The following is a 21,718-nucleotide window of genomic DNA, read 5'->3' as shown; positions in this document are numbered from 1 at the left end:
GCCAAGTCCAACGGAAACTTCCCAGCCCACGTTTACTGACTGTTCCGCCCAGCCTTCCTGGACGTGCTTCCCGGACTCTGGTTCCCAGGCGAGCTCTCCCGATGCGTCTGTTTCTCTCCCTGCTCCTTCTCAGTCACTCTCTCAAGTCTCTTTTCTCCAGTCCTTCACGACGGTGCTCCCCAAAGTCCTGCCTGGACAGTCCCGTCCAAGACAACAACTCCATCCATTAATCTGAAAGCTTTAGCCCATGAGGTCAATTCTCCGGGATGTCTTCCGTGATGACCCGGCAGCCACTCTCTCGCTCAGCCTTTTCTGCAGTTCATTCAGCGCTACTGACAAACCCTCCCACTAAGCCTTCTCAGAATCTCCCTCTGCATCCCCTTCCCCAGTGATACTCTGCACGCCTCGTGCCCTTCACGGCGGCAGCTTCAACCATCACCTGCACACGGATGACTCCCAAACCTTCCTCTCCTGCTAACATGTCTCCCCTGAACCCGTACATTCAGCTACAGCCCCATTTAGATCTTCCAAAAGCTGGGGGGCGGGGATAGCTCATTGGCAGAGCGCATGCTTAGCGCACACGAGGTCCTAGGTTCAATCCCCAGTACCTCCACTAAACATAATAATAAATAAATAAATAAATCTAATTACCTCCCCCCAAAAAAATAAATTAATGAAAATCAGTGTGTTCATTTAAAAAAAAAAAAAGGCATCCTTCCCTCCACGTGTCCACAAATAAACTCATTTTCCCCTCAGATCTGGCCCTCTCTGGGGTCTCCCGTCTCCCCCATGGAGGGAAGTGGTTGTCCACCCCAGACCCAGGCCTCTCCCTCACCCTGCCCCTCAGTATCATTTTCCCTGCTCCCACTCCCATCCCTCCATCCCCCACAGGGGTGCCAGGCCTTCTGCATCCAGGCTGCCCTGATCAGCCCCGCGCTCCCTGCTGGTGCTGAGTGAGCTGAGTTACTCCCTTGCTGGAAACCCTTGCATAGCGCCATCCCCTCCCCCAAACCAGGCTTTCAAGGAAACACTCCTGGGGCGAGCACACAGGCCCAGCCATCTGCCTCTCTCCAGCCTCGTCTCTTGCCACACAGGATATCTTGTGTTTCCCAAATCCTTTGCACTATTTCAAACCTTCAGACACACACTTGTGCTACATCATCTGCCTGGAAATGTCTCCACCTGCTCCTTGCTCCTCAGAGCTTGGTAAATGTCATCTTGCCCAGTAAGCCTTCTTAATACCCCTCTCCTCCCGGGAATGATGGGGCCCCTCCCTGGCTCCTTCAGTCACACCTCTGACACCGCCCTGTCACCCCAGATGGACTTGGTCCTTCCACCCCTGCCCGCTAAATCTCTGTCACTAATCTGACTTGCCATCCTAGCTCCCAGCACAGCACTTGAACACCTGGTGCCGGTTAAATATTCAAGAGATGAATAAAACTCAGTCTAAAAGTGTCCTGCTCTCTGTCCCTTATCTCAGGGAAGCACACATTCCAGCCAGGACTTCACCAGTGCCTGGTTGTACATTTCACCGTGAACCATGCCACCTTTATTTAGAACACTTCTTTGAGTTTATTTTTTCCCGTTGGATCCTAGAGGAAGGTCAGAGCGGCTGCTGGCACAGCCAAGAGGGATTTTAGAAAGAAGAGCAGCTTCGACTGGCAGGAGGGGAGCACTCCAGAAGACCAGAGCCGATGGCCGCAGGGAGCCCTCTGCATGCTCCAACTGGTCACACCTGCAGGCTGGCTGGTCCCTGGTAGAGCTGAGGCGGGGGCCTGGATGTGGAGTCCGTGTCAGATGGGGAGGGGAGGGACACTCATGACCCACGCGGTTCCGCAGGGTGCCTGCCACCCCCCGGCTTAGCTAGGGCCTCTGCCCGGAGGGATCTCAGCGCCCCTCTCCCGGGTGCTACTCAGGAGGGGGGGGGGCCCTGCCTTTTGTTGTGGCCGAGCGTCAAGTGCCTGGCTCGGGCCCCCCCACGTCTGTCCACACGCCCAGACCCCGTGTTCATCTTGCCCCGCCCCATCGGCCCTGCCTCTTGGTTCACATTCTGCAAGACCATCAAACAAAGGGTGAACAGCAGAGGCAAACGCTCGACGCGTGGACCGCCGCGTGGTGGCACTTGCCCCGAGCACCTTCACAAACAAAACCTACGTCGGGTAAGTACAGAACCGACCGCTTCACAGGCCCTGAAACGCCCTTGAGCGTTTTACGCCTGGCCCGCTTCTGCCCCGGTTCCTTCCCCATGTACCCCCATCTCCACAAGGCCCGGGGCGTGACCGTGCCTCCCTGACTTATTTCGACACAAGAATCCGACATCAGGTAGAGACTTCTAAATCGCTGACTCGCCTTTCGTTACTCTGTCTGGTTGGCCTTTAACGTCTCACATCCTCTGGAAACCTCCCACCTTGCTGGTTACCTGGCCGGTTACCTGGCCGAGGCCAGCCCTGCCTTCCACGCCTACAGCGCCCTGTTGTGCTAAACAGGCCACGTCATGTTTCCCCCAGAAAGTCGAAAAGGCAAGAGTTAGTGATGCATCCGCCTTGTTAAAACATTTAAATGTTTGACAACAATGGTAAGGACGGTGCCCACAAACCTATGTTAAGTAAGTGAAAGCAAGACCCACCGGCCATGAGAGACAAAGCCACACCCGCTTCCCAGGGACCCGGGACCTTCACATTATCTAATCTCTTTCCTCTCCTTTCAAACATAAAACCCTTGACACTCTCAGCATTTGGCTTTCCTTGTTCTATGGCAATACACCAATCTTTTGCCAAGACAGCACAGCAGTTACCCTAGAAGTGTTACCTCGGAGCTTGCTGAGAAAAAATTCAAGTTAAAAAACCTCACGCATCTCGCACAGGTTTTGTGCTATTAGCAAACGGGAGCCCATCCATCTGTGTCTGGCTGTATACGTTTGTATTATGAACTATCGTTGACACTCATAAGCATTAAAAAAAAAAAAAAAAGACCTGGGTCCAAGGCTTTTCCAAACTGAAAAGATTTAAGAATCATAATTCATTATTAGCTTTGAGCAGGTGTGTTAGATTGAGGACACTGTCAATACTTACAAAGCTAATCTAAAACCCCAGCGTTTCTATATACAATCCTCAAGTGTCGGTTCTGAATCCTGCCCCTCGTTCCCTCTTTCCTCCTCCGCTCCCTCATCCCTCTCTGAGACGTGTCTTTTCTGGCTTAATTGGCTCAGAGCACTGTCTGTGCTCACAACAGCATCTTAAGCCGTCGCCATCCTCGTGGAGAGATGCCATCCGGCCCTCGGCTGCCTGGAGACGCCCTGTCTCTTGGCTCAAGCCCGATTCACATGACAAACGAGGTGACCTCAAAATCCGAGGGAAGCCACGTGGCCGCTCGCCCTCAACAAGCACTTTTACAGCTGGAGACTGTCAAGTCGGTACCCAGGTCAACTGCCTAAACAGCGAGTGGAGACTAGCATCCCACGTGTTGGGATTTTGTTTTATTTCAGGAGAGACCGCTGCAATTATTTTTGTGTCTTCAACTCAGCCCAGTCCGTGTAAGTCCAACACTGCTTTGTATTATTTAATAATTTTATTTTGGTGGTAATTAGGTTTATTTATTTTTAGAGGCGGATACTGGGGACTGAACCCAGGACCTCATGCACGCTAAGCATGCGCTCTACCACTTGAGCTACACCTTCCCCCTTGTTTTGGAAAATCCAGCATCTGGCACTGGGCGTAGCAGGTGAAGGCTGAGCGAGTGACCCACGCGGGGCGGGGGTGGGGGGAGAACCCAGACCAACTGAGGAGCTTACTGACCTACAGAATACATTCAGAGGTGTTGATCTCAAACTCAGAGGGCACATCTCTATGACAAACATGCTAATTCAAAAACAGAGGGAGAGAGAAGGTTACATAAACTCACAACCTATTCAGCACAGTCACAATTTTTCTGATAAGAGGAAAGCAACCTCTGAATTACTTAATAAAGAGTAACAATCATTTTTCACTCTTTAATTAAGAGTAACAGCAGTTTTATTAATTAATATTAGATTAACAACAGTTTACTCTGTTACACTTCTTTGGAATTGCTCCCTGAGGCAGATTTTGAGTAACATAAAGGACCGTCAGTGTCTTTGTTTATTTCCTAAATTGGCATTAGGTAATGTTTGGATGTTTTTTAAAATCCAGTCCACTATAAAAAGTGAAACCACTGGTCTGAGGAGATGCAAAACAAACTGAGAGAGATCCAAAACCATTGTCAGCCAAGGCACTGTTGTCAAAACTTCCCTTTGGAGTTAGCAATTTGTATGGAGGGAGGGTATAGCTCAAGTGGTAGAGCGTGTGCTTAGCATGCGCCAGGTCCTGGGTTCAATCCCCAGTACCTCCATCAAAAAACCAAATAAATAAATAAACCTAATTACCTACCCCCTGCAAAAAAAAAAAAAAAAAAAAAAAAATTGTGACATTAATTTGTGATAGATTTTTCAGGTTTATTTGAGAAAATATCACCGATGTTTCTTTATAGTACCAAAAAGGGAGGGAGGGTCTCTTGGCAAAGTGTATTCCAACCCTTTCAGTGTTCTATGCATGCTCACATTTAAACAATGCTCCCTGGAAAAAAACAAAAAAAACTTTGTAGCACAGAAAGGTGATGAGAAAACATGACAGAAGCCCAATTTCTTTGCACCCTTCACTTTGAAAATAATTATTATTGTCTGGAATTAAAATGTGAGCTGCAGGCAATTATCTTTTTTCTATTATTAACCCCTCTTCCTAACAAAAGAGAAGGTAAGGGTTAGGACAGAGAAAGGGCTCATGACAGGAAAGCAGCAGCGTGTGCAAAGGCCGGGGGTGGAAATGACCTGGCTCTCCACCTACGCGGCAGAGTGGCCAGGCACTGTGGGCTTCACCCCGCGTCTCCTGCCACACTTTAGCAGCGACTGTGACAAAGAAACTCACCTGCTAAAACCATGGATTAAGTCTAGAGCGGGAGCAGGTGCTAAGCAGAGCGAGCACTAACCCCGTGGCACATCTGCAGTCTGCAGGGGCTGAAACTGGCTTCTGCCACACTTCTGGTGTGGGTATATGTAGTTATTACAAAAAACAAAAGAAAAAAAGGCTAACTGTTCATAGCCAAGTAGGAGGGCTTCTAGACACACCGGATTCCTTGCTTGCCAGAGAGAGCCTTTTTTCACGGCACACTCAGAAGCACCAAGACTTGACGGTACATCAGGTCGTTTCAGCAGGCTTCCAGATGGCCTTAGATTTCATTAAGCAAACCCACAGCTACAGACCACAGACACTGGTCAGCAGCTTGTGGTCGGACAGAAGACAGCCAGCCCAAGCATTTCGGCAGAGTCGAGCATCTCAACTTGGCAGGACGACCATCCTGCTGGTAGACGAGCCGTCCATCTGCTTACTCGGAAGGGATGTCCGGCTGCCAACGATGATTTGAACTAAAACTATCTTTTCGTTTCTTGCTAACTCAGGTTTGCAAAGTAATTCGCAAGGATTTCATGCGGTCTCCTGCCATGTTTTTTCTGCAGGCAGTATGGTTTGCTCCATATGAGAAATAAACTCACCCCCTCTTTGGTGGGGTTTGCTAACGCTGATCAGGGTCCCCATCACGTCACCCATCCCCACCTCACCTTCACAATTTTTGCCACACTGGCAGAGCACTTGTGTTATGATTTACCTCATTCTTTTCATTTGACTTTTCTAATGGGAGGAAGATTCAAAAATTTTTGAATCACTAATATGAATACAAAGCTATTACCACTGCCAGATACAGAAGATAACAGTGCAACAGAGCATCATTAAATTTTACAGAAAGCAACCCAAAGGAAATACAATTTTTCTAAAGGAAGGAAAAAGGGTACAACTTCCTCACTACAACTCAATATTAAAAATTGCTGTTTTGCAGCACCACTTAAAATGCTCTCTTATAGTGCTCGTGGCATATGCTTCACACTTTGGGGAAAAAAATGAACTAAATGGATAATGACACAGTACTGTGACGTAAGTCAAATTACAGCATAGACTATAAAACTCAAATTACTAACCCTTCAGGCAGGATTCACAATGCATTAGGAAAGTCTGCCCCAGATGCGTGGGTAGCAGGATACTACAATAGGGTAATATCTCTTCTCACATATCCAGAGACCATTTGCCTGGAACAGCTAAGAATCAGTGAGCAGAGAAAACAGGCACAGAGTCCAAGCATTAAAGTGTACACACTTCACCATAGAAAATAGCATCAGATCTTAATCTGAAGTCCATGTGCTTTTTTTTGGCCAGTATTTTAATCACACATTCATGTACTAATTTTATATACTCCCATCATTCTTTAATCTATGGGGCAATACCAGGTTTCTTTAATCCTATATAGATTTTAGCTAATTTGTCTGATTAAAAAAAAAAATAACTGACCAAGTTAGGACATGAGAAGCCGGTCAGTGTCCTGGCCTCTCTCTGGGTTTGCACGGAGCAAGGTCCAGCATCCCACCGGTGGAGGGGTGGGAGGGCGCGGCTGGCATGGAGGGGCAGGTGGAGGCTCCACCCCCAGCCCTCTCTGCCCAGCACATCTTGTCATTCTGGGGACAGAACCGTTCACACTGTGCTCATCCCAGGAAAAAGTCCCCACAGTCTGTCCCCAACCCATCAGCCCTGCCCTCCTCCTCCCCCTCCCCCAGCTCACACTTCTCCTTTCTGACTCCACACTCAATTCTCTTGACTTTGTTCTTGAAACTTCAGAGAGCGACACCACAGCAGTCAGGGTCTGGAGGTCCTGGTGGCTCTTCCTGGCCTGGGAAATGAGCCTGGAAAAACTCCTCTCCTCTTCATTTGCAGGTTTCTTTTGGTGAGGAACAGGAAACTTGTCTTTTCTCCCTCCCTTGAGCAAGGGAATGTCAGGAGAGGCAGAATTTTGCCCCGGGAATGGAAGCCAACTTGAACTTCGTCAGCTCGAGCCTCTCAGGCTTTAAGCTGGAATATCGTGGAGGTTTCCCACCTCCCATGTGGGCAGGTGCAAGGCCGCCGGAAGCTGAGCAAATCCGTGCTCCTGACCACGGGACGCTGATAGGGGCAGGCTGCAAAGTGGGTACAGCTAAGAACTTGCTCCTTGGTGGTGCAAGCAGGGTGGGTGGGCCAGCAGGTGGACCACCAGGGCTGGCATCCCCAGGGAGCTTCTTAGCAATGCAGAAGCTCCAGACCCAGTGCATCAAAATCTCCATTTTAACATAATCCTTTGCTTTCGGTAGCCTTTCCCTCCACTGTCCAGCAATGCTCTCTGGCAAATCAGGAACCCAGGAGGCCAATAAAGAGCCCAGTGTGACAGCAGCCAGCATTGGCTGTGGCCCTGCTACAACCCAGCTGCGCAGGACTCAAAGGAACAGCCTCGGATGATGGAGGAGGCCACCTCTGCCGGGGCTGTCGGCTCACAGGGGCCTCCAGACACGAGCCCCAAACCCTCCCAGATGCCTGCATCCCTGCCAAGTAGGGGTCCTCAAGCTGCCTCTCTCAGGCTGCGGCCTGTGTAACTTTGACTTAACTACTCAGCTGCCTTGGAGATTCACATTAATGGGATTTTATCAGCAGAAGGTGAGAGAGGAGACTCAGGGAGATTGTCCTGATCTGGAATAGCTCAAGACCTGTGTTCCTGTGGGTGAGACTGAAACAGTGACCTTCTTCTGCTCAGTCATCTGTGCGTTTTTTTCACCACTACAAAGAAAGCTCCCTCCACCCCCGCCACACACGCACACACGCACACACACACATGTACACACACACGAGCCAGAGCGAGGTCTGCCAGCAGGGGAAGGGGCGGTTCACCCGTCCTCAGCATTTCTCCAGGAGCCTGATGAAAAGCGGAGGGGCTGCAAGGTCCTTCCCCAAAACTCCAACAACCGCAGGAGGAGAAGCTGAAAATGAGGGGGAAACAAAGGTGGGGGGGGCGAGGTATCCCGGGGAGAGAAAACACTGTGTCCTGATACGACCTCAGAGAAAGCTTTCCTTCTTCCAGCAACGCACTGGAAGGCGTTAAGCGGACACGAGGGAAGAGGCAGGGGGCCCTTCTTCCTCCTCTGAATGCTGGAAAAGCAGCAGCCGCCATGGGAGCCGGTAAAACTGCTGGCTGACGATGCCGCCTGCCCACAGAGCGTCCTGTCCCACCAGCGTTGGTGACGGGGCTGGAGGCTCTGTGTTCAAGCTCTTAGGTTTTCTCTCCTCCCAAATAACTCAGCTCACACGTCTGCTCTTTCTTAGGCTTTACGACTGAGTCAACTGCCAAGACAGGAGAGGGTAGCTGCGAAAACGTGCACCCGAGACAGGGGGACGCAGGACAGCCTCAGCTGCACCACGGGCCTCCGATGCCCGCCCCCGCCACATCCAGGGTGAGGGACACCATCCGTCAACGACATCTGTGCTGAGTGCAGGGCACTGCCTGCCACCATGTCCCAGGGCGGCCACTCTTTAGGGTGTCCCGTGACCTAGAGCTATGGCTGATGGTCAACTTAAAAAAAAAAAAAAAAAGAAAAAGAGCTGGGTCAACCAGTCGTCGTTTAGAGCTGGCAACCAGATGTCCTAGCAAGGGGGTGAGAGGCCACAGCACAGCAGGTCTGGAGAGGCTGGTGCCACATCAGGTCCACGAAGACAGGCCACGGGACTCCGAACATGGTATATGACGTGAGCTCCGTGGCAATGCTTCTAGAATGTTGGTTCCAGCCCCACCTTTATAATCAAACCCCTTTATCTAAGCTGAGCTGGGCCCCTGCAACCAAACATGCCATTGGAAAACAAGCCCCCAAAATCACTTTTTTTCAAACACACTGTAAATCAACTATCCTTCAATTGAAAAAAATTTTTTCCACTTTTTCTAGTACCTTCAAGGTAAGAAATAATTCTCATAAAACGAAAAGAGAACCCTAAGTCAAGAAAGTACGGCTCGGTCTAAAGACAGTTTCTAATTTACAGGATCTGCTAGGTGGCAGGAATTTTAAAAGTGGGGGATAAAATCATTTTTTCTTCACTGCGTTTTCAAACAAATACTGATGGTCATCACTGTCTTTTAACAACGGCCTGCAAGAAAATCCTGCATCTGGTCCTTGGGGTTTCTGTGGAGGACATCAGACAGGAAGGGCCAGACCTAAGGTTCACTGGGAAGAAATCTACAGATTTTTGTAGGAACACAAAACAAAACACAAAGCAGGTGTGTAATACGAGAGAAAGAAAAGGATTATCATGTTTACAAACAATAGGGAGTACATGTGGGCTTATCCTGGGGAAATTAAACCAGAGTCCTTGCAAGCACTGAATTCCATCCCTCAAGACACAGCCTCTGGGAGCTGCCACTTAAACTTAAAGTAATTTATCAAACACGCTCCAACTGGCAGTGGGACCAGCCCACTGGGGAAGGCTCGAAGGGCTTTAAAACACAAGGTTAAACCAGGGCACTCATTTAAAAGTGAAAGGCTAAACAGGATAGAAATACCCTATTGAAGTGCTCAATGAAAAGGAAACATTACAGTGAAATCTGGAAATCAAAATAAACTCACAAATGTGCCACACAAATTCAGGTGGGCAGACCTGACCGCGGCTTAGTTAGAAATAAAAGGACAACACACAGGTCCGTTCACTGCAGGGAGGCGGATGCTCACAGGAGCACCCCTGGTACCGGGGCCACCGCCGGGAGAAAGCAGTCCTTCCCGGGGCAGCTCCCCTGACCTCAGCAGCCCGCAGGATTGGGACACAGGATGAACCACCAGCCCTCACTGTCACACCCGGTAACATGAAGAGGCAAGCTTGTGGCTTTCCCAGTCCACTCTCCACCACTGTGAATCAGAGCAACCCCACTTTGAGAAAGTTGGCGTCTCAAAAACTGTGCCGTGGAATATTGGAGGAAACACCTAAAAGGTGACTGAGCTTTTCAGTATGGCCTTAATTTCACCCTCAAATGGACGGGTAGCTTTCCTGCAAGCATCAGGGGAAAAGCACCTCTGGTAGCACGCAGCCAGCTGTACTTACTGAGAACGGCCCCCGGCGTCAGAAGAAACAAACGGACAATTCGAGTGGAATCTTTTTCTTACCATTCCGGGATACGTCAAGTTCGACCAGCTGCATGAAGTTTGCTATTTCTGGAGGGAGCCGCTGAATTTCATTATCACTAAGTCCAAGCTTTCGTAATTTGACTAGCTGGAAAAATTGCTGAAAGACAAAACAGTTCCATACAGATCTCACATATAGTTGCAATGCAAACTTTTTTGCCCAATATGAAATTTAAAAAACAGTTACGTCTTTTAAAAATGAGGACGGCACCAATATCAATTTCCTGATGTTGATATTGTACCATAGTCATGTGACGATGTTACCGCGGGGGTAAACTGAGTACACAGGACATCTCTGTGCTATTTCTGCAACTTCCTATCAATCTACAATGATTTCAAAATTAAAACTTTTTTAAAAATGAATAACTAACTCAATGAGAACAGTAATTACTCCTTTCTGCTATCCAGTTAGGTGGTGACATTTTCTACTAAGAAAAATTGATGCTAAGACAACATTAAAGATATTTGAAAATTAGAATAAAATATTTTTCAAACATTTTTAAAAGACATTACAGTGCATCAGAAAATATATAAATATTCCACAACCGTGTGGAGGAGAATCATTTCTGACCAATCTAAAAAAGAGCCTGCTCTGGATAATTCCATTAACCACAGCACTCTGAGCACATGCCTGTGGCCCCACACCCTCTGCAAACGGTACTCAAATGGCATTAAAGGAATTTGTAGAGAGATGAACACAGACATAAAAATATGACAACAAGGCGCGAAGGCAACTCAAAATGAGAGGGGACAAGAAGCAAAGTAGACATGCAACAAAATCCTCGAAGCCAGAAAACAGATCAGCAAAGGGTAGCCAACGGAAGAATCAAAACACAGCTGAGATGGAAGCCTGGCGTGAGCAGCCAATCACAGGTTAGGTCCAGGTACTGCTGAAGAAAGGAGATCTGGCTGAAGATGGACATAAGGATGGCTGGTCCCCATAACCCCTTCTCTACCCTGCACAACCAGGCAAGGCACCAGAAAGCATGGCTAAGGGAGGGGCGTGGTACCCTGCCGCACACGGGGGTTGGGGGGGTGGTGTCAGAGGCTGCTCAGTGCTAACAACCCCCCCTCCCCGCAGCCAGGTTCCAGGTGGGGAAACAGGCTCACGGTGCACTGTCAGGAAGCCCCACATTCCAAGCCCCACCCAGGCACACTGGGCTTCCAATCATCTTTTTTTTTTCCCCTTCAAGTGCCTGGATCTCATTTAAACAGGTGAGGTTCTCCTGACGCTGGAGGACAAAAAGCCCTTAACATGCAAGAGAGTGGGTGTCCACACATCCCTCAGAAGAAACAAATACGAGGGCGGGGGCAGGGAAGACTTCATCAGCCTAAAATGGAATGAATACCCAGGGAAATTAGAGACAGAGAAGCAGTGTGATGCTAAGAGGCAAGCTTCGAAGAATAAGCTCTCAGAAATTAGATGCTAGTGCAACATCAATGTAAGAATCAAAAAAAGAAAAAAGAGAGAGATGAAAGATAAACCTAACAAAAAGTCCCTCAGAAAGTAGAATAGAAAGACAATGAGATGGAGAAACAGGAGAGGAAAAGATAGGAAGAGTAAAGGATCGGACCGCAAGGCGCTAACTACAACGAACAGGTATTCCAGAGAGAAGACACAGGGACGGCAGAGGACACGTTTTCCAGTCTGAAAGGGCCCACGACAGGGACAATGAAACGAATGAAACAGAGTACAGAGGGATACCAAGGACTATTATAAAATTCCATGACTCCAGAATAAGAAGATTCTAAAGCTTCCAGAGACCAGAGGGTGGGGGCAGGGGGGTCATAACAAAGGACTGGGAGTCAGAACAGCACTGAACTCAACAGCAGACTTGAAAGTAAGAAGCCAATGGAGCAATGCCTTTAAAAGGCCATGAAAACATTATTCCCAACCTAAAGTTACATACCCAGCAAACTATCAACCATGTAGGGCGACAGAATAAAGATGCTTCCAGACATGCGTGGTTTCACAGTTTACCTTCCGTGCACCTTTCTCAAGAATCCATCACAATGTGGAAGTAAATCTAAAAGGGGGAGGAGCTGAGATCCAGACATCAGAGAACCAGCAAAACAGAGACAGAGGAAATTCCCTGGATAAAACAGTGATGGAATTCCAAGGCGTCAGCAGAGCAGTAGGTCCTAAGAGCGATCAGCCTATATGGAAAAGAATGTGAGGGCTCCCAGAGGGGAGCTCTGGAAAAAAAACTAAAATAAAAACACACGTGAGGGCTTAGCCGAGGTGCTTGGAAGTATCGAGATCTGCTTGGTGATAACTTAGAAACTGAAATGGGGAGGGGGCAGGGTATAGCTCAGTGGTGAAGCGTGTGCTCAGCACACATGAGAGTTCCTGGGTTCCATCTCCAGTACCGCCATTAAAAATAAATAAATAAATAAATAATCCTAATTAACCCCCCCCAAATTTTTTAAAATAAAAAATAATTAAATAATAATTAAAAAATAAAAATAAAATAGTTGGACAAAAAAAAAAAGAGAAATTGAAATAGAGAAAACAAAGCAAGCAAAAAAGGAGAGTTATTAATTCCAGGAAAAATAAATAGTATAAGACATAATCATAGCAGAAATATAAGATTTGGTTGTGAACAATACTTCAATAGTCATAAGATTTTAAGACATATATATTTAGAACAAAATTTTTATTACGTCAATATTGAAAGGATGTGAAAGAAACTCTAAGTGCTAAAGACTCATCTTCCATAGAAGAAAATCAATAAATAGCTAAAAAGTGGGGGTAGGAGAACAAACTGTAAAAGCAAGCCATTTAGGGATGTGGAGGCAGATGTCCGTAGACACACCAAGAGCTGGGGGTTCTCAAAACCCAGAGCCTGGAGTTGGGGGAGGGGGGCACGAGGCTGCCACCCCTCACTGATCCTGATGCGACTTCTTGGATTTTTCAAAAATTACTTGCATATATTACTTTGGTAAAAACAGAACTTGAATTTATAAAGGAAAAAGGCTCTGCTAAGAGTACAGGGCGCTCCAAATGATAATTTTGAAGGGTGCTCGCATTTAATAAGCTTCATCTTTTTTTTTTCTTTTTTGGGTACAAGGGATTGTAACTTCTATGATCAAAAAGAAGTTATCCTCTTTTTAGAAATCACTTGGGCAATACACAAACTGTAACAAGTCTTCAAGTCCATTGACATAAGAACAATACTTTGGGGCATCCATTCTCATAAATGAAATACTTGCAGATAAGAACAACATGCTACAATGCATAATATGCCTTCACATTCTCACCACTAAAAATGAAAAACATGTCAAAGAAGGGAAATGATTAGCATATCACTAGTAATTCACTAGTAAGCAAAGAACAAAATCGATCGCTATAAACACCACAGAACTTGAAAAAGATTTACGATGCAAATAGAATTTAAAAAGAAAACAAGATGGCAGGTACACTATGTGAAAAAACAAGGTGTGCGTGCGGGGAAGGGATCATAGCAGGGCAGGGTTGTGGGAGTGTGGAAGTTGTGCAGGGCAATAAAGGAAAGGCATGAACAACTTTATTTTTTTAAGGGAAAAAAAAGGAAAGACATTTCAAAATAAAATGAACTATGCATCTCAGCAAATGAATGCTACCAATTAGCTGCATATGATAACGAAAGTGCTCAACAAAAGGTCTAATCCTTTGGATTTCTTTAATCGTAGAGCTGAAATTTAATTTCTTAAGGAAAGGTACTGACATTTCCTTAGGCTGCATTATACTAAAGCATTAGCTGACACAAAAGCCATTCAAAAGAGTCACATTTGAATAACTGAGCTTATGCCAATTGTTCCAAGAGTCTGACAGTTTCATAATGCATCCGTGTGTTTACTCAAGCATGAAAAGCTCACTTTGTTTTCCAGGAAAGGCATAATAGCAACAGCACAAAAACCATCCCCAAAGCCATACATTCAGGGACCAGTCAGAAATAATATGAGAAATCAAGTCAATTAGAGACTCAGATCTACAGTGAATAATAAGTTAGGTTTACGTTGGGGGAAATGACAGCCTACAAAGCTCCCCATCCAATAGAAATTCCAATGGCAAGCAAATTTAAGTTTTGTTCTGCATGTTAAAAGCATCCTCAAAGAAAGCCTGTCACAAACACTCTTTATTCAACTGGGGAAGCACATACCGGATGGAAAAACAATCCTCTCTGACAGCATCCCAAGATGAAAACAGTAACTCCTCAATCCTTGTCTTATTATCCTGATGGGATCTTAATTTGGCATCCAAATGCTTTAAATTAACTGTATTCTTATAATACAGACACAAGCCACTAAGATCCGTTAAATCTTCAAGTTTTTGACTTCCTCAGAAAGTCAGGGAAGAAAACTCAACAAGCTTATAAACCCTTCTTCTGGATTACACTCTCTAATCATCTCAATGTCTCTACAACACTGGCACCTGTGTGTATCAGTCAGCCACTGCTGCGTAACAAATCATCCCAAACTTAGTGACTCAAAAACAACACGAGCTTTTTTCTCTTCTCACATTTCCGTGGGGTGCCTGGGCAGTTCCTCTGCTCTTTTCATCTGACCTCACTCATGCAGTTACACTCAGCTAGAGGGTCAGAAGGGGTGGAGATCCCCCCTGGTCTAACTCTTCCAGTCTGGCAGCAGTGCCAGCACCAGCTGGAGCCCCTCTGTTCTCCACAGGCCTCTTTCCTCTCCCTTATGATAGTATGGCTTCTTACACAAAGCTCTCTGAGCAGCGTTTGAAAGGGGCAAAGAGTCTGTGAGGACTCTTGGGGAAATCTGGTAGAGTAAACGCTCTACCACAAGATGGCATAGAATCCTCAGGTGTGCCATGTAAAAACTACACAGATTATCCCAGCAAATTCTATGGTTAATCACAGAGCAATGATTTTTCTAAAGGAAAGTTAAACAGAAAAATACATTAATATTATGAACAAACATTGGTTGAAAAGATTTTTGATACATGAGAAAGTTATAATAAAGGGAAAAACCCAAGAAATTTTCACAGAATATTAAAAAGATCCATTGGCTAAAGCAGAGAATTCAAACAAGCATATCTCACACCCAAATTTGAATTTGAAATGGTTTTAGCAAACACTCAAAAATAAGGACTACTGATGAAATAAGTGTTAATAAGACACTTTTTTAGTGTGTTTTGGTAAAGAAGAGGGGAATGGGTATGCTCCCGGGTGAGTCACTTGACTTCTCTGGTCCTCCGTTTCCTTGTGTAAGAAATAAGCATGACTGGAACATTATGCTCTACACCAGAAATTGACACACTGTAATTGATGGTACTTCAATTAAAAAAAAAAAAAAGAAGTAAGCATTAAATGGTCAGAGGGCTCTTTTCAGTTCTAAAAATATTAGGACTGCATTTCAAAATACCTTCAATGTACCATAAGAAACATGAAAATCCTATTAGCACTCAATATAATAAGCATGATGGTAAAAATGCATAAAATTACAGAAAGTAGATTAGTGGCTGCCTAGGAAACGGGAAATTACTACTAATGGGTATGAGGTTCCTTTCAGGGTGATGGAGACACTCTAAAATTAATCATGGTAATGGCTGCACAACTCCACAAACATCCAAAACCCACTGAATTGTGCACTTCAAATGGGCAAATTGTATGGCATGTGAATTACATCTCAAAAAAGATGTCGAATCATGCACAGAATTGGTAGAAGTCAATAAAGAATGGATCCCTTTTGGTCATGAAAGACTAGGCTAGGGACACACAGACACTTTGATTTTTATTGAAGTGTAGTTGATTTGTAATGTTATATTAGTTTCAAGTGCACAGCAAAGTGATTCAGTCATACAATCTTTTTCAGATTCTTTTCCATTATAGGTTATTACAAGATATTGAGTATACTTCCCTGTGGTATATATACAGTAGGTCCTTGTTGTTTATCTATTTTATACATGGTGGTGTGTATCTGTTAATCCCAAATCCCAAGTTAACCCTCCCCCTTTTTCTCCCCTGGTAACCATAAATTTGCTTTCTGTGTCTGTGAGTCTTTCTATCTTGTAAATAAGTACATTTGTCTCATTTTTTAAGATTCCACATATAAGTGATCTCATATATTTATCTTTCTCTATTTGACTTACTTCATTTAGTATGACAATCTCCAGGTCCATTCATGTTGCTGCAAATAGCATTATTTTATTCTTTTTTATGGCTGAGTAGTACTCCATTGTAAAAAATATACCACAACTTCTTTACCCAGTCATTGTCAATGGACATTTAGGTTGTTTCCATGTCTTGGCTATTGTAAATAGTGCTGCTGTGAACATTGAGGTGCACGTATCCTTTCGAATTGAAGTTTTTGTAGACACTTTTATTTAACTGAATTCCTCTATGCACCAATGAGGTAAAGTGTTTTACCTCCAGTTCACAGATGAGGAAATTGAGGTTTTTGCAACATTTAGTGGCTCCCCCAACACTGCTGCCAGTTAACAACATTCTAGCAGGGAAAATCCAAAGAACAGCCACGTTAGAGGACCACAAAGTAGTAAGTGCTCAGGTAACTCACAAACAAAACATTTGTGCAACTGTATTCTAATTAGCTAAGTGAAGCAAAGTCACAGGAAGGGGGAGGGGGCTGGGATGGGTAACACTAGGATGGCCCTGATGCTGCAGGAAGGGAAAGAACGCGCTAACGAACCCGCATGTAAGTGCACACAGAGGTACTGCAGAGACAGCAGCCCTGAAAAGGAAGAAATCCGGGCAGATAAGACAATGAGTAACTCCAAGAGGATCCTGGGGCTGGAGGAGTAGCTCCAGATAAAACCCTAGGCAACGGGGAAGGCCGAAAGGGACAGGGGAGGCAGCAGGCAGAAATGTGACACAAGTTTATAATATGACAGAGGAAAAAAGGCATAGAAATAGCCGGTGATAACCTATAATGGAAAAGAATCTGAAAAAGAATATGTATATGAATAACTGAATCACTATGCTGTACACCAGAAACTAACACAACATTGCAAATCAACTCTACTTCAATTTTAAAACAACTTTTATTTTATTTTTTTCTCTTTTTCAGTTTTATTATGTAGAATTATTAGTTTGACGGCACATGCTCATTATATTGCATTTACATACATATATACAGTACTCTGCACTTCTTTTTAGTTTACATATATGTACTAATTACTGTTTCTAAGAAGAGATTAGATCTTTAGCTTTTTAAACTTACATAGTTATCAAAGGAATAAAGCCAGCTACAAAATAAGAATCTACAGAAGGCAGTAAGAGTTGCCTTGGTTGCTATAAGCTTTGGATAGTTTTTCAGAGTTCTAACAAACGTGATTTGGACAGCTTTTCTGGATTCTTTTTATATTTCTGTAGAAGGATAGGCTCTTAGACCTACTTACATCACCATTTTTGCTTCTTAATAAACTAATCCATAAGTTTTTTTAAAAGGCATATTAAAAAAAGAAAAAGGCTTGGTCTACTTTTGGAGGCAAAGGAGGAGCCATTACCCAGCAGCAGGGCAGTCCTGGTGGAACTGAAAGAATACGAGCCGGCCCACCCTGGGCTGTCGGACACCACCTGCCCAGGGACCCGCTTCCAAACCCGGCCCTCCAGTGAGAAAGGGAGCACCTGCTTCACTCTCTGGTTGGCACGAGAGGCCCTGCATGTGGTCAGATGTGGACAGAGGATGTGCGGGGCTGGGGTCAAGACCCCGGGCCCCTAATAGAGAGGCAGGTGAGAGACCCAAAGGATGAGACACGTTTAAAAAACTCACAAAACATTTGATTTTAGGGGAGGAATTTCAGAACGCCCATCAACGTGATTTGAGATAAATTAAATCAAAACAAAACAAAGAAACGACCCATAGTCTCCCAAGGCGACACTGACTGGCATTGTCAGTGCAACCTAATTACACTAGGGGGAAAGTGTAATTAGGGGGAAGAAGAAGACGTCGTCTCTCGTTCTCAGTAACGCTTCCGAGGACCACACTGTTTTAAACCACCGTCAAGAGATGCTGAAGGGTTGGCGGGGGGGGGGGGCGCCAGACTCACTCGTTTAATCGACACATTACAGCCCAGAATCCATGTCCAACATGCCACTGCCTGGGGTCAGCCCTGCATCGGGAGTCATCAGGGCATCATATTTATTTTGGAGGGTTTGTTTCAAGGAATTGTCGAAGGACTTTCCCGAAACAGGAGGGAGTGCATTAACAAGTATAGCACCATGTACATAACTGCTCGGTGTACAGATGTGTGTTTATGTACATACACACTGCACTTGGAAGTGGAAGAGCATCTGAAGCTCAGCCTTCAGCCCACTGTGTTATTAATACACAAACTGCTGTCACTGAGGTGCGTATTAGGTGAGGGAGAGGAAACCACAACACTTGTTCATAGCTTTCTTTTTTAAGCAAATTACTTAGTGTATTTTTATGGCAGGAGGGAGAAAAAAATGTTAAAATGATTTCTAATGATGTCAGATATTTAAATGATGACTAATGCATTTTGTAGAAACAATAAACTAATAAATGTTTAAAAAAACAAAAAAGTATATTTATATATACATATTATATATAGCAATTACATATATATATATATTTGCAATATAAAATACATATATATTTGCAATATAGCAAACCCAAGAGAAGAAATAACCCAAACATAGGACACATACCTGCTGAAGCCTCACAGGGCTCCAAACAATTTAAATACACAATTCGGTCTTTGCACAGAGGAAGAGGTCCCTGCGAGGCTCTAACCAGATTTCAGGCATTTAGAAATACAGTGATCACTGTCGACCTTAAAAGTGGAGAAGGGTTTAAATGCACCCCAAAACATTTTCTAATAGATCCCAAACACACAGGAGCTACGACATGTATTTGGGCATTTCTATCATCACAACTTGAGATTAAAACTGCGTAGTTCAGGGACTTCAGTACAAGCGTGTCTGTCCACCTCGACAGGCCTGGGTTCCAACGTGCTTAAAGCTCCTATAAGAACGGCCCATGCATCTTCAAAACAGACTCTCTCTCGTGTTTAAACTTCTCACACTCTAAGTTCACGCCGTTTCCTCCTGGCCGACCCACACAGCCGTGTGAAAAGCAAGATGGAAAAAACCAAGAGCAGATTCCCTAGCAACTCACAAACAGTTTTGCAAAAACACAACAGAGCTCACGCTGATCGCCACACTTTAGTCTCACAAACTGAACTGGGTATTAAATTCTAACGTTAATCCAGATGAAGAACTGCAAACCCCAGGCCTAATGTGGAAAGCTCTCTGAACTGCCCCACTGTCGAAGGAACAAGAGAAGCCATGAGCGCCCAGCGGAAAGTGTGCGACCCCCATGGGCGGCAGCTCCTTCTGATGAAAGGCTTTCAGAGCCAGGAGGACGGGCAGAGCTCTCTCACTGCCACTTCTTCGGGCTGCCCTTTTCGACATTCTTTACATTTTATTTTTGCTGTTTACCAGCAAGCGTGGTGAGAGGCCACCCGGACGTGCCCAGTGTCTGTTTAACATCAGAACGTGCAGGGATGTGGGGCGGGGCCCTGAGGCCCACATCCCGGCCGCTCCACTCGCAAAGCTCGGCATCTGAGGACGCGGCTCGTCCATCACCACCAAGCCCTGCAAAGAAGTCCCAGCGGCGTGCACGCGCTGCTGGCCAGCTGCTTGCTGCCCCGGGATAAGCACTCACTCGGTGCATCACCTAGAGTGCTCGGGGCCGGAAAGCTCTCTCGGGGCCAGAAAGAACACTGGAGAAAAAGAGAACTCCTGAAGGGATCCCAAAGGAAAGTATGAGAGACAGCTGCCTCCCCTCAGCTCCTGGACATCCAGGAGACAAGCCAGAGCTCCCAGGCGTCCAGGTACAATGGCATGAACCATTCCCCATAAGCCCCTGGGGAAATTTCTGCAGGCAGCCCTGGCCTGATGGCTTCTGTGCCAACACTTTCCCGGCCTCCAGCTCCCAGCCCGGAGTCCAGCTTTTTACCCAGATGCACATGACAGAAGGAAACCAGGGCATTCCTTCACCCCACACTACACCACCCATCAGCAGCCCAGGGGGTGCTGGCCTGATCCCACACCACCACCTGCTTGTCTCTCTGGAAAGCACCTTCCACAGCCTGGCACCACTGACTGACCACACAGCAAAAACTTCTTTTAAGGAAGAACATGGCGCAGGCATAGGTCAAAGCAATTTCAGATTAAAATGCTGCATTACCAGAGTGGACTTTGAAAGTCTGATTACAAAAACTTTCAACACTCTTACTTTTCACAAAAGCGGTTCTAAACTAAGAAGCAGCGTCTTTAATGCACCAGGTACGAGGCTCTGCGAACCTCACCTCCCTGAATCTTAAAAACCACTCTACTCCTGGCCGCTACTGTCATTTCACAAATAATGAAACTGCAGCATGGACAGGTGACACACCTGGGCCCAGTTTACACAGGTGTGTCGGCGCCAGGATTCAAACTCACGTCCAAAGTCCCTCCCTGTCTACCATAAACAGCAGGGCCAAGAAGCACTGTGGAGTCTGAAGTCTGCAGACGCAGCTCCCCCAGTTACCGGCTGTCTGTGTGACCTCACGAAAGCAGCTTAACCTCTCTGTGCCCCAGTTTCTTCATCTGTCAGAGGGGGTGATAACAGTCCCTGTCCCTCACAGAATTGTGGTGACACTTACATGAGTGGACACAGGTCAAGCATTTAGAGCAGTGCCTACGTGAGAAAAGTTTAACAAACGTTAGCTATAATTATTACTGTTACACCACCATAAACCACGCCCTCCTGTGTATCCAAGCTACTCAAGCTTTTCAAGTGTAAGAAATTTAGGTCCAATGATAACATCTTGCTGCCCCCGGATTACACCGTGAGGATGGAGTCAAGAGCTAGACAAGAATCATGCCCAGACATTTTAAGACTTCTGTTGTTTTCAAAAGCAGAGAAAGACCACAAACAAAAAGACATTACACACACACACAAGTCAACAGACGGCTGAGACCAAACACTTAAAGGATCTGGTGAAGAGACCTTAAATACCAGTTAACGAGTCCAGTGGCTCCAGTCTACCAAGTACTCACGCTACGATCCAAACACAGCAAAGTAACTTCAAAAGAAGTATTTCCGCTCATCACATCATCAGAAACAAAATAAAGCAGAGGCGTGAACTGAAACGTACACGACAGGGCTGGAAGGATCTGGGGGAGGCTCAGTAACCCAGAGAGTGGAATCCACGTTGGTCCAGACTTGAGGGTGGGCCTAGCCTGGGCCCAGAGGCACACAGGTGGGAGGGGGCCCGGAGGAGGGCAGTGTCCATGGAGACAGCTCTGGAAAGGGGATCCCAGGGGTTGCCCTGGGGCACTGCTCCTTCAGGCTGGCCCCAGGATAACTAGTAGCAAAGGGTCTCAAATAGGTCTCTGCACTCCCTTCCGGGGCCAATAGCCCATGATGCGAATTATGAGAAAGGAAGAAAAAAGAAGGCAGGCAGGTGAGACAAAGTGCCCACGTCTCTTCTCCTTGGCCTTGAACCAAGAGCCTCCCCACTCGGACGGGTGATGTTCCAAAAACACATGTGAGGTCAGAAGTGGATGCTCGGAAGGCACCCCCGCCCACACGGGAGCAGCACTACACGTGGGACTGAGTTGACCCCCAGGAGTACAGATGCATCTCCCCGAAGCCTCCAGCGGC

At 46.0% G+C, this 21,718-nt stretch overlaps 1 protein-coding gene across 2 annotated transcripts in view; it reads right to left on the bottom strand.

The window, feature by feature from the left end:
* Positions 1 to 21,718, bottom strand: part of LRRC1 (leucine rich repeat containing 1) — a 93,626-nt gene that overhangs the window by 42,508 nt on the left and 29,400 nt on the right. For both annotated transcript variants that reach the window (XM_074348922.1, XM_074348921.1), the window contains exon 2: positions 10,061 to 10,178. In XM_074348922.1, the coding sequence (XP_074205023.1) occupies positions 10,061 to 10,178 (118 nt within the window). The remainder of the gene's footprint in view (positions 1 to 10,060; positions 10,179 to 21,718) is intronic.

The sequence above is a fragment of the Camelus bactrianus genome, chromosome 20 (genome assembly GCF_048773025.1).
Source record: "Camelus bactrianus isolate YW-2024 breed Bactrian camel chromosome 20, ASM4877302v1, whole genome shotgun sequence".
Classification (NCBI taxonomy): domain Eukaryota; kingdom Metazoa; phylum Chordata; class Mammalia; order Artiodactyla; family Camelidae; genus Camelus; species Camelus bactrianus.
The sequence above is the reverse complement of the archived record's forward strand: the minus strand, read 5'-3'. Positions and strand labels throughout refer to the sequence as shown.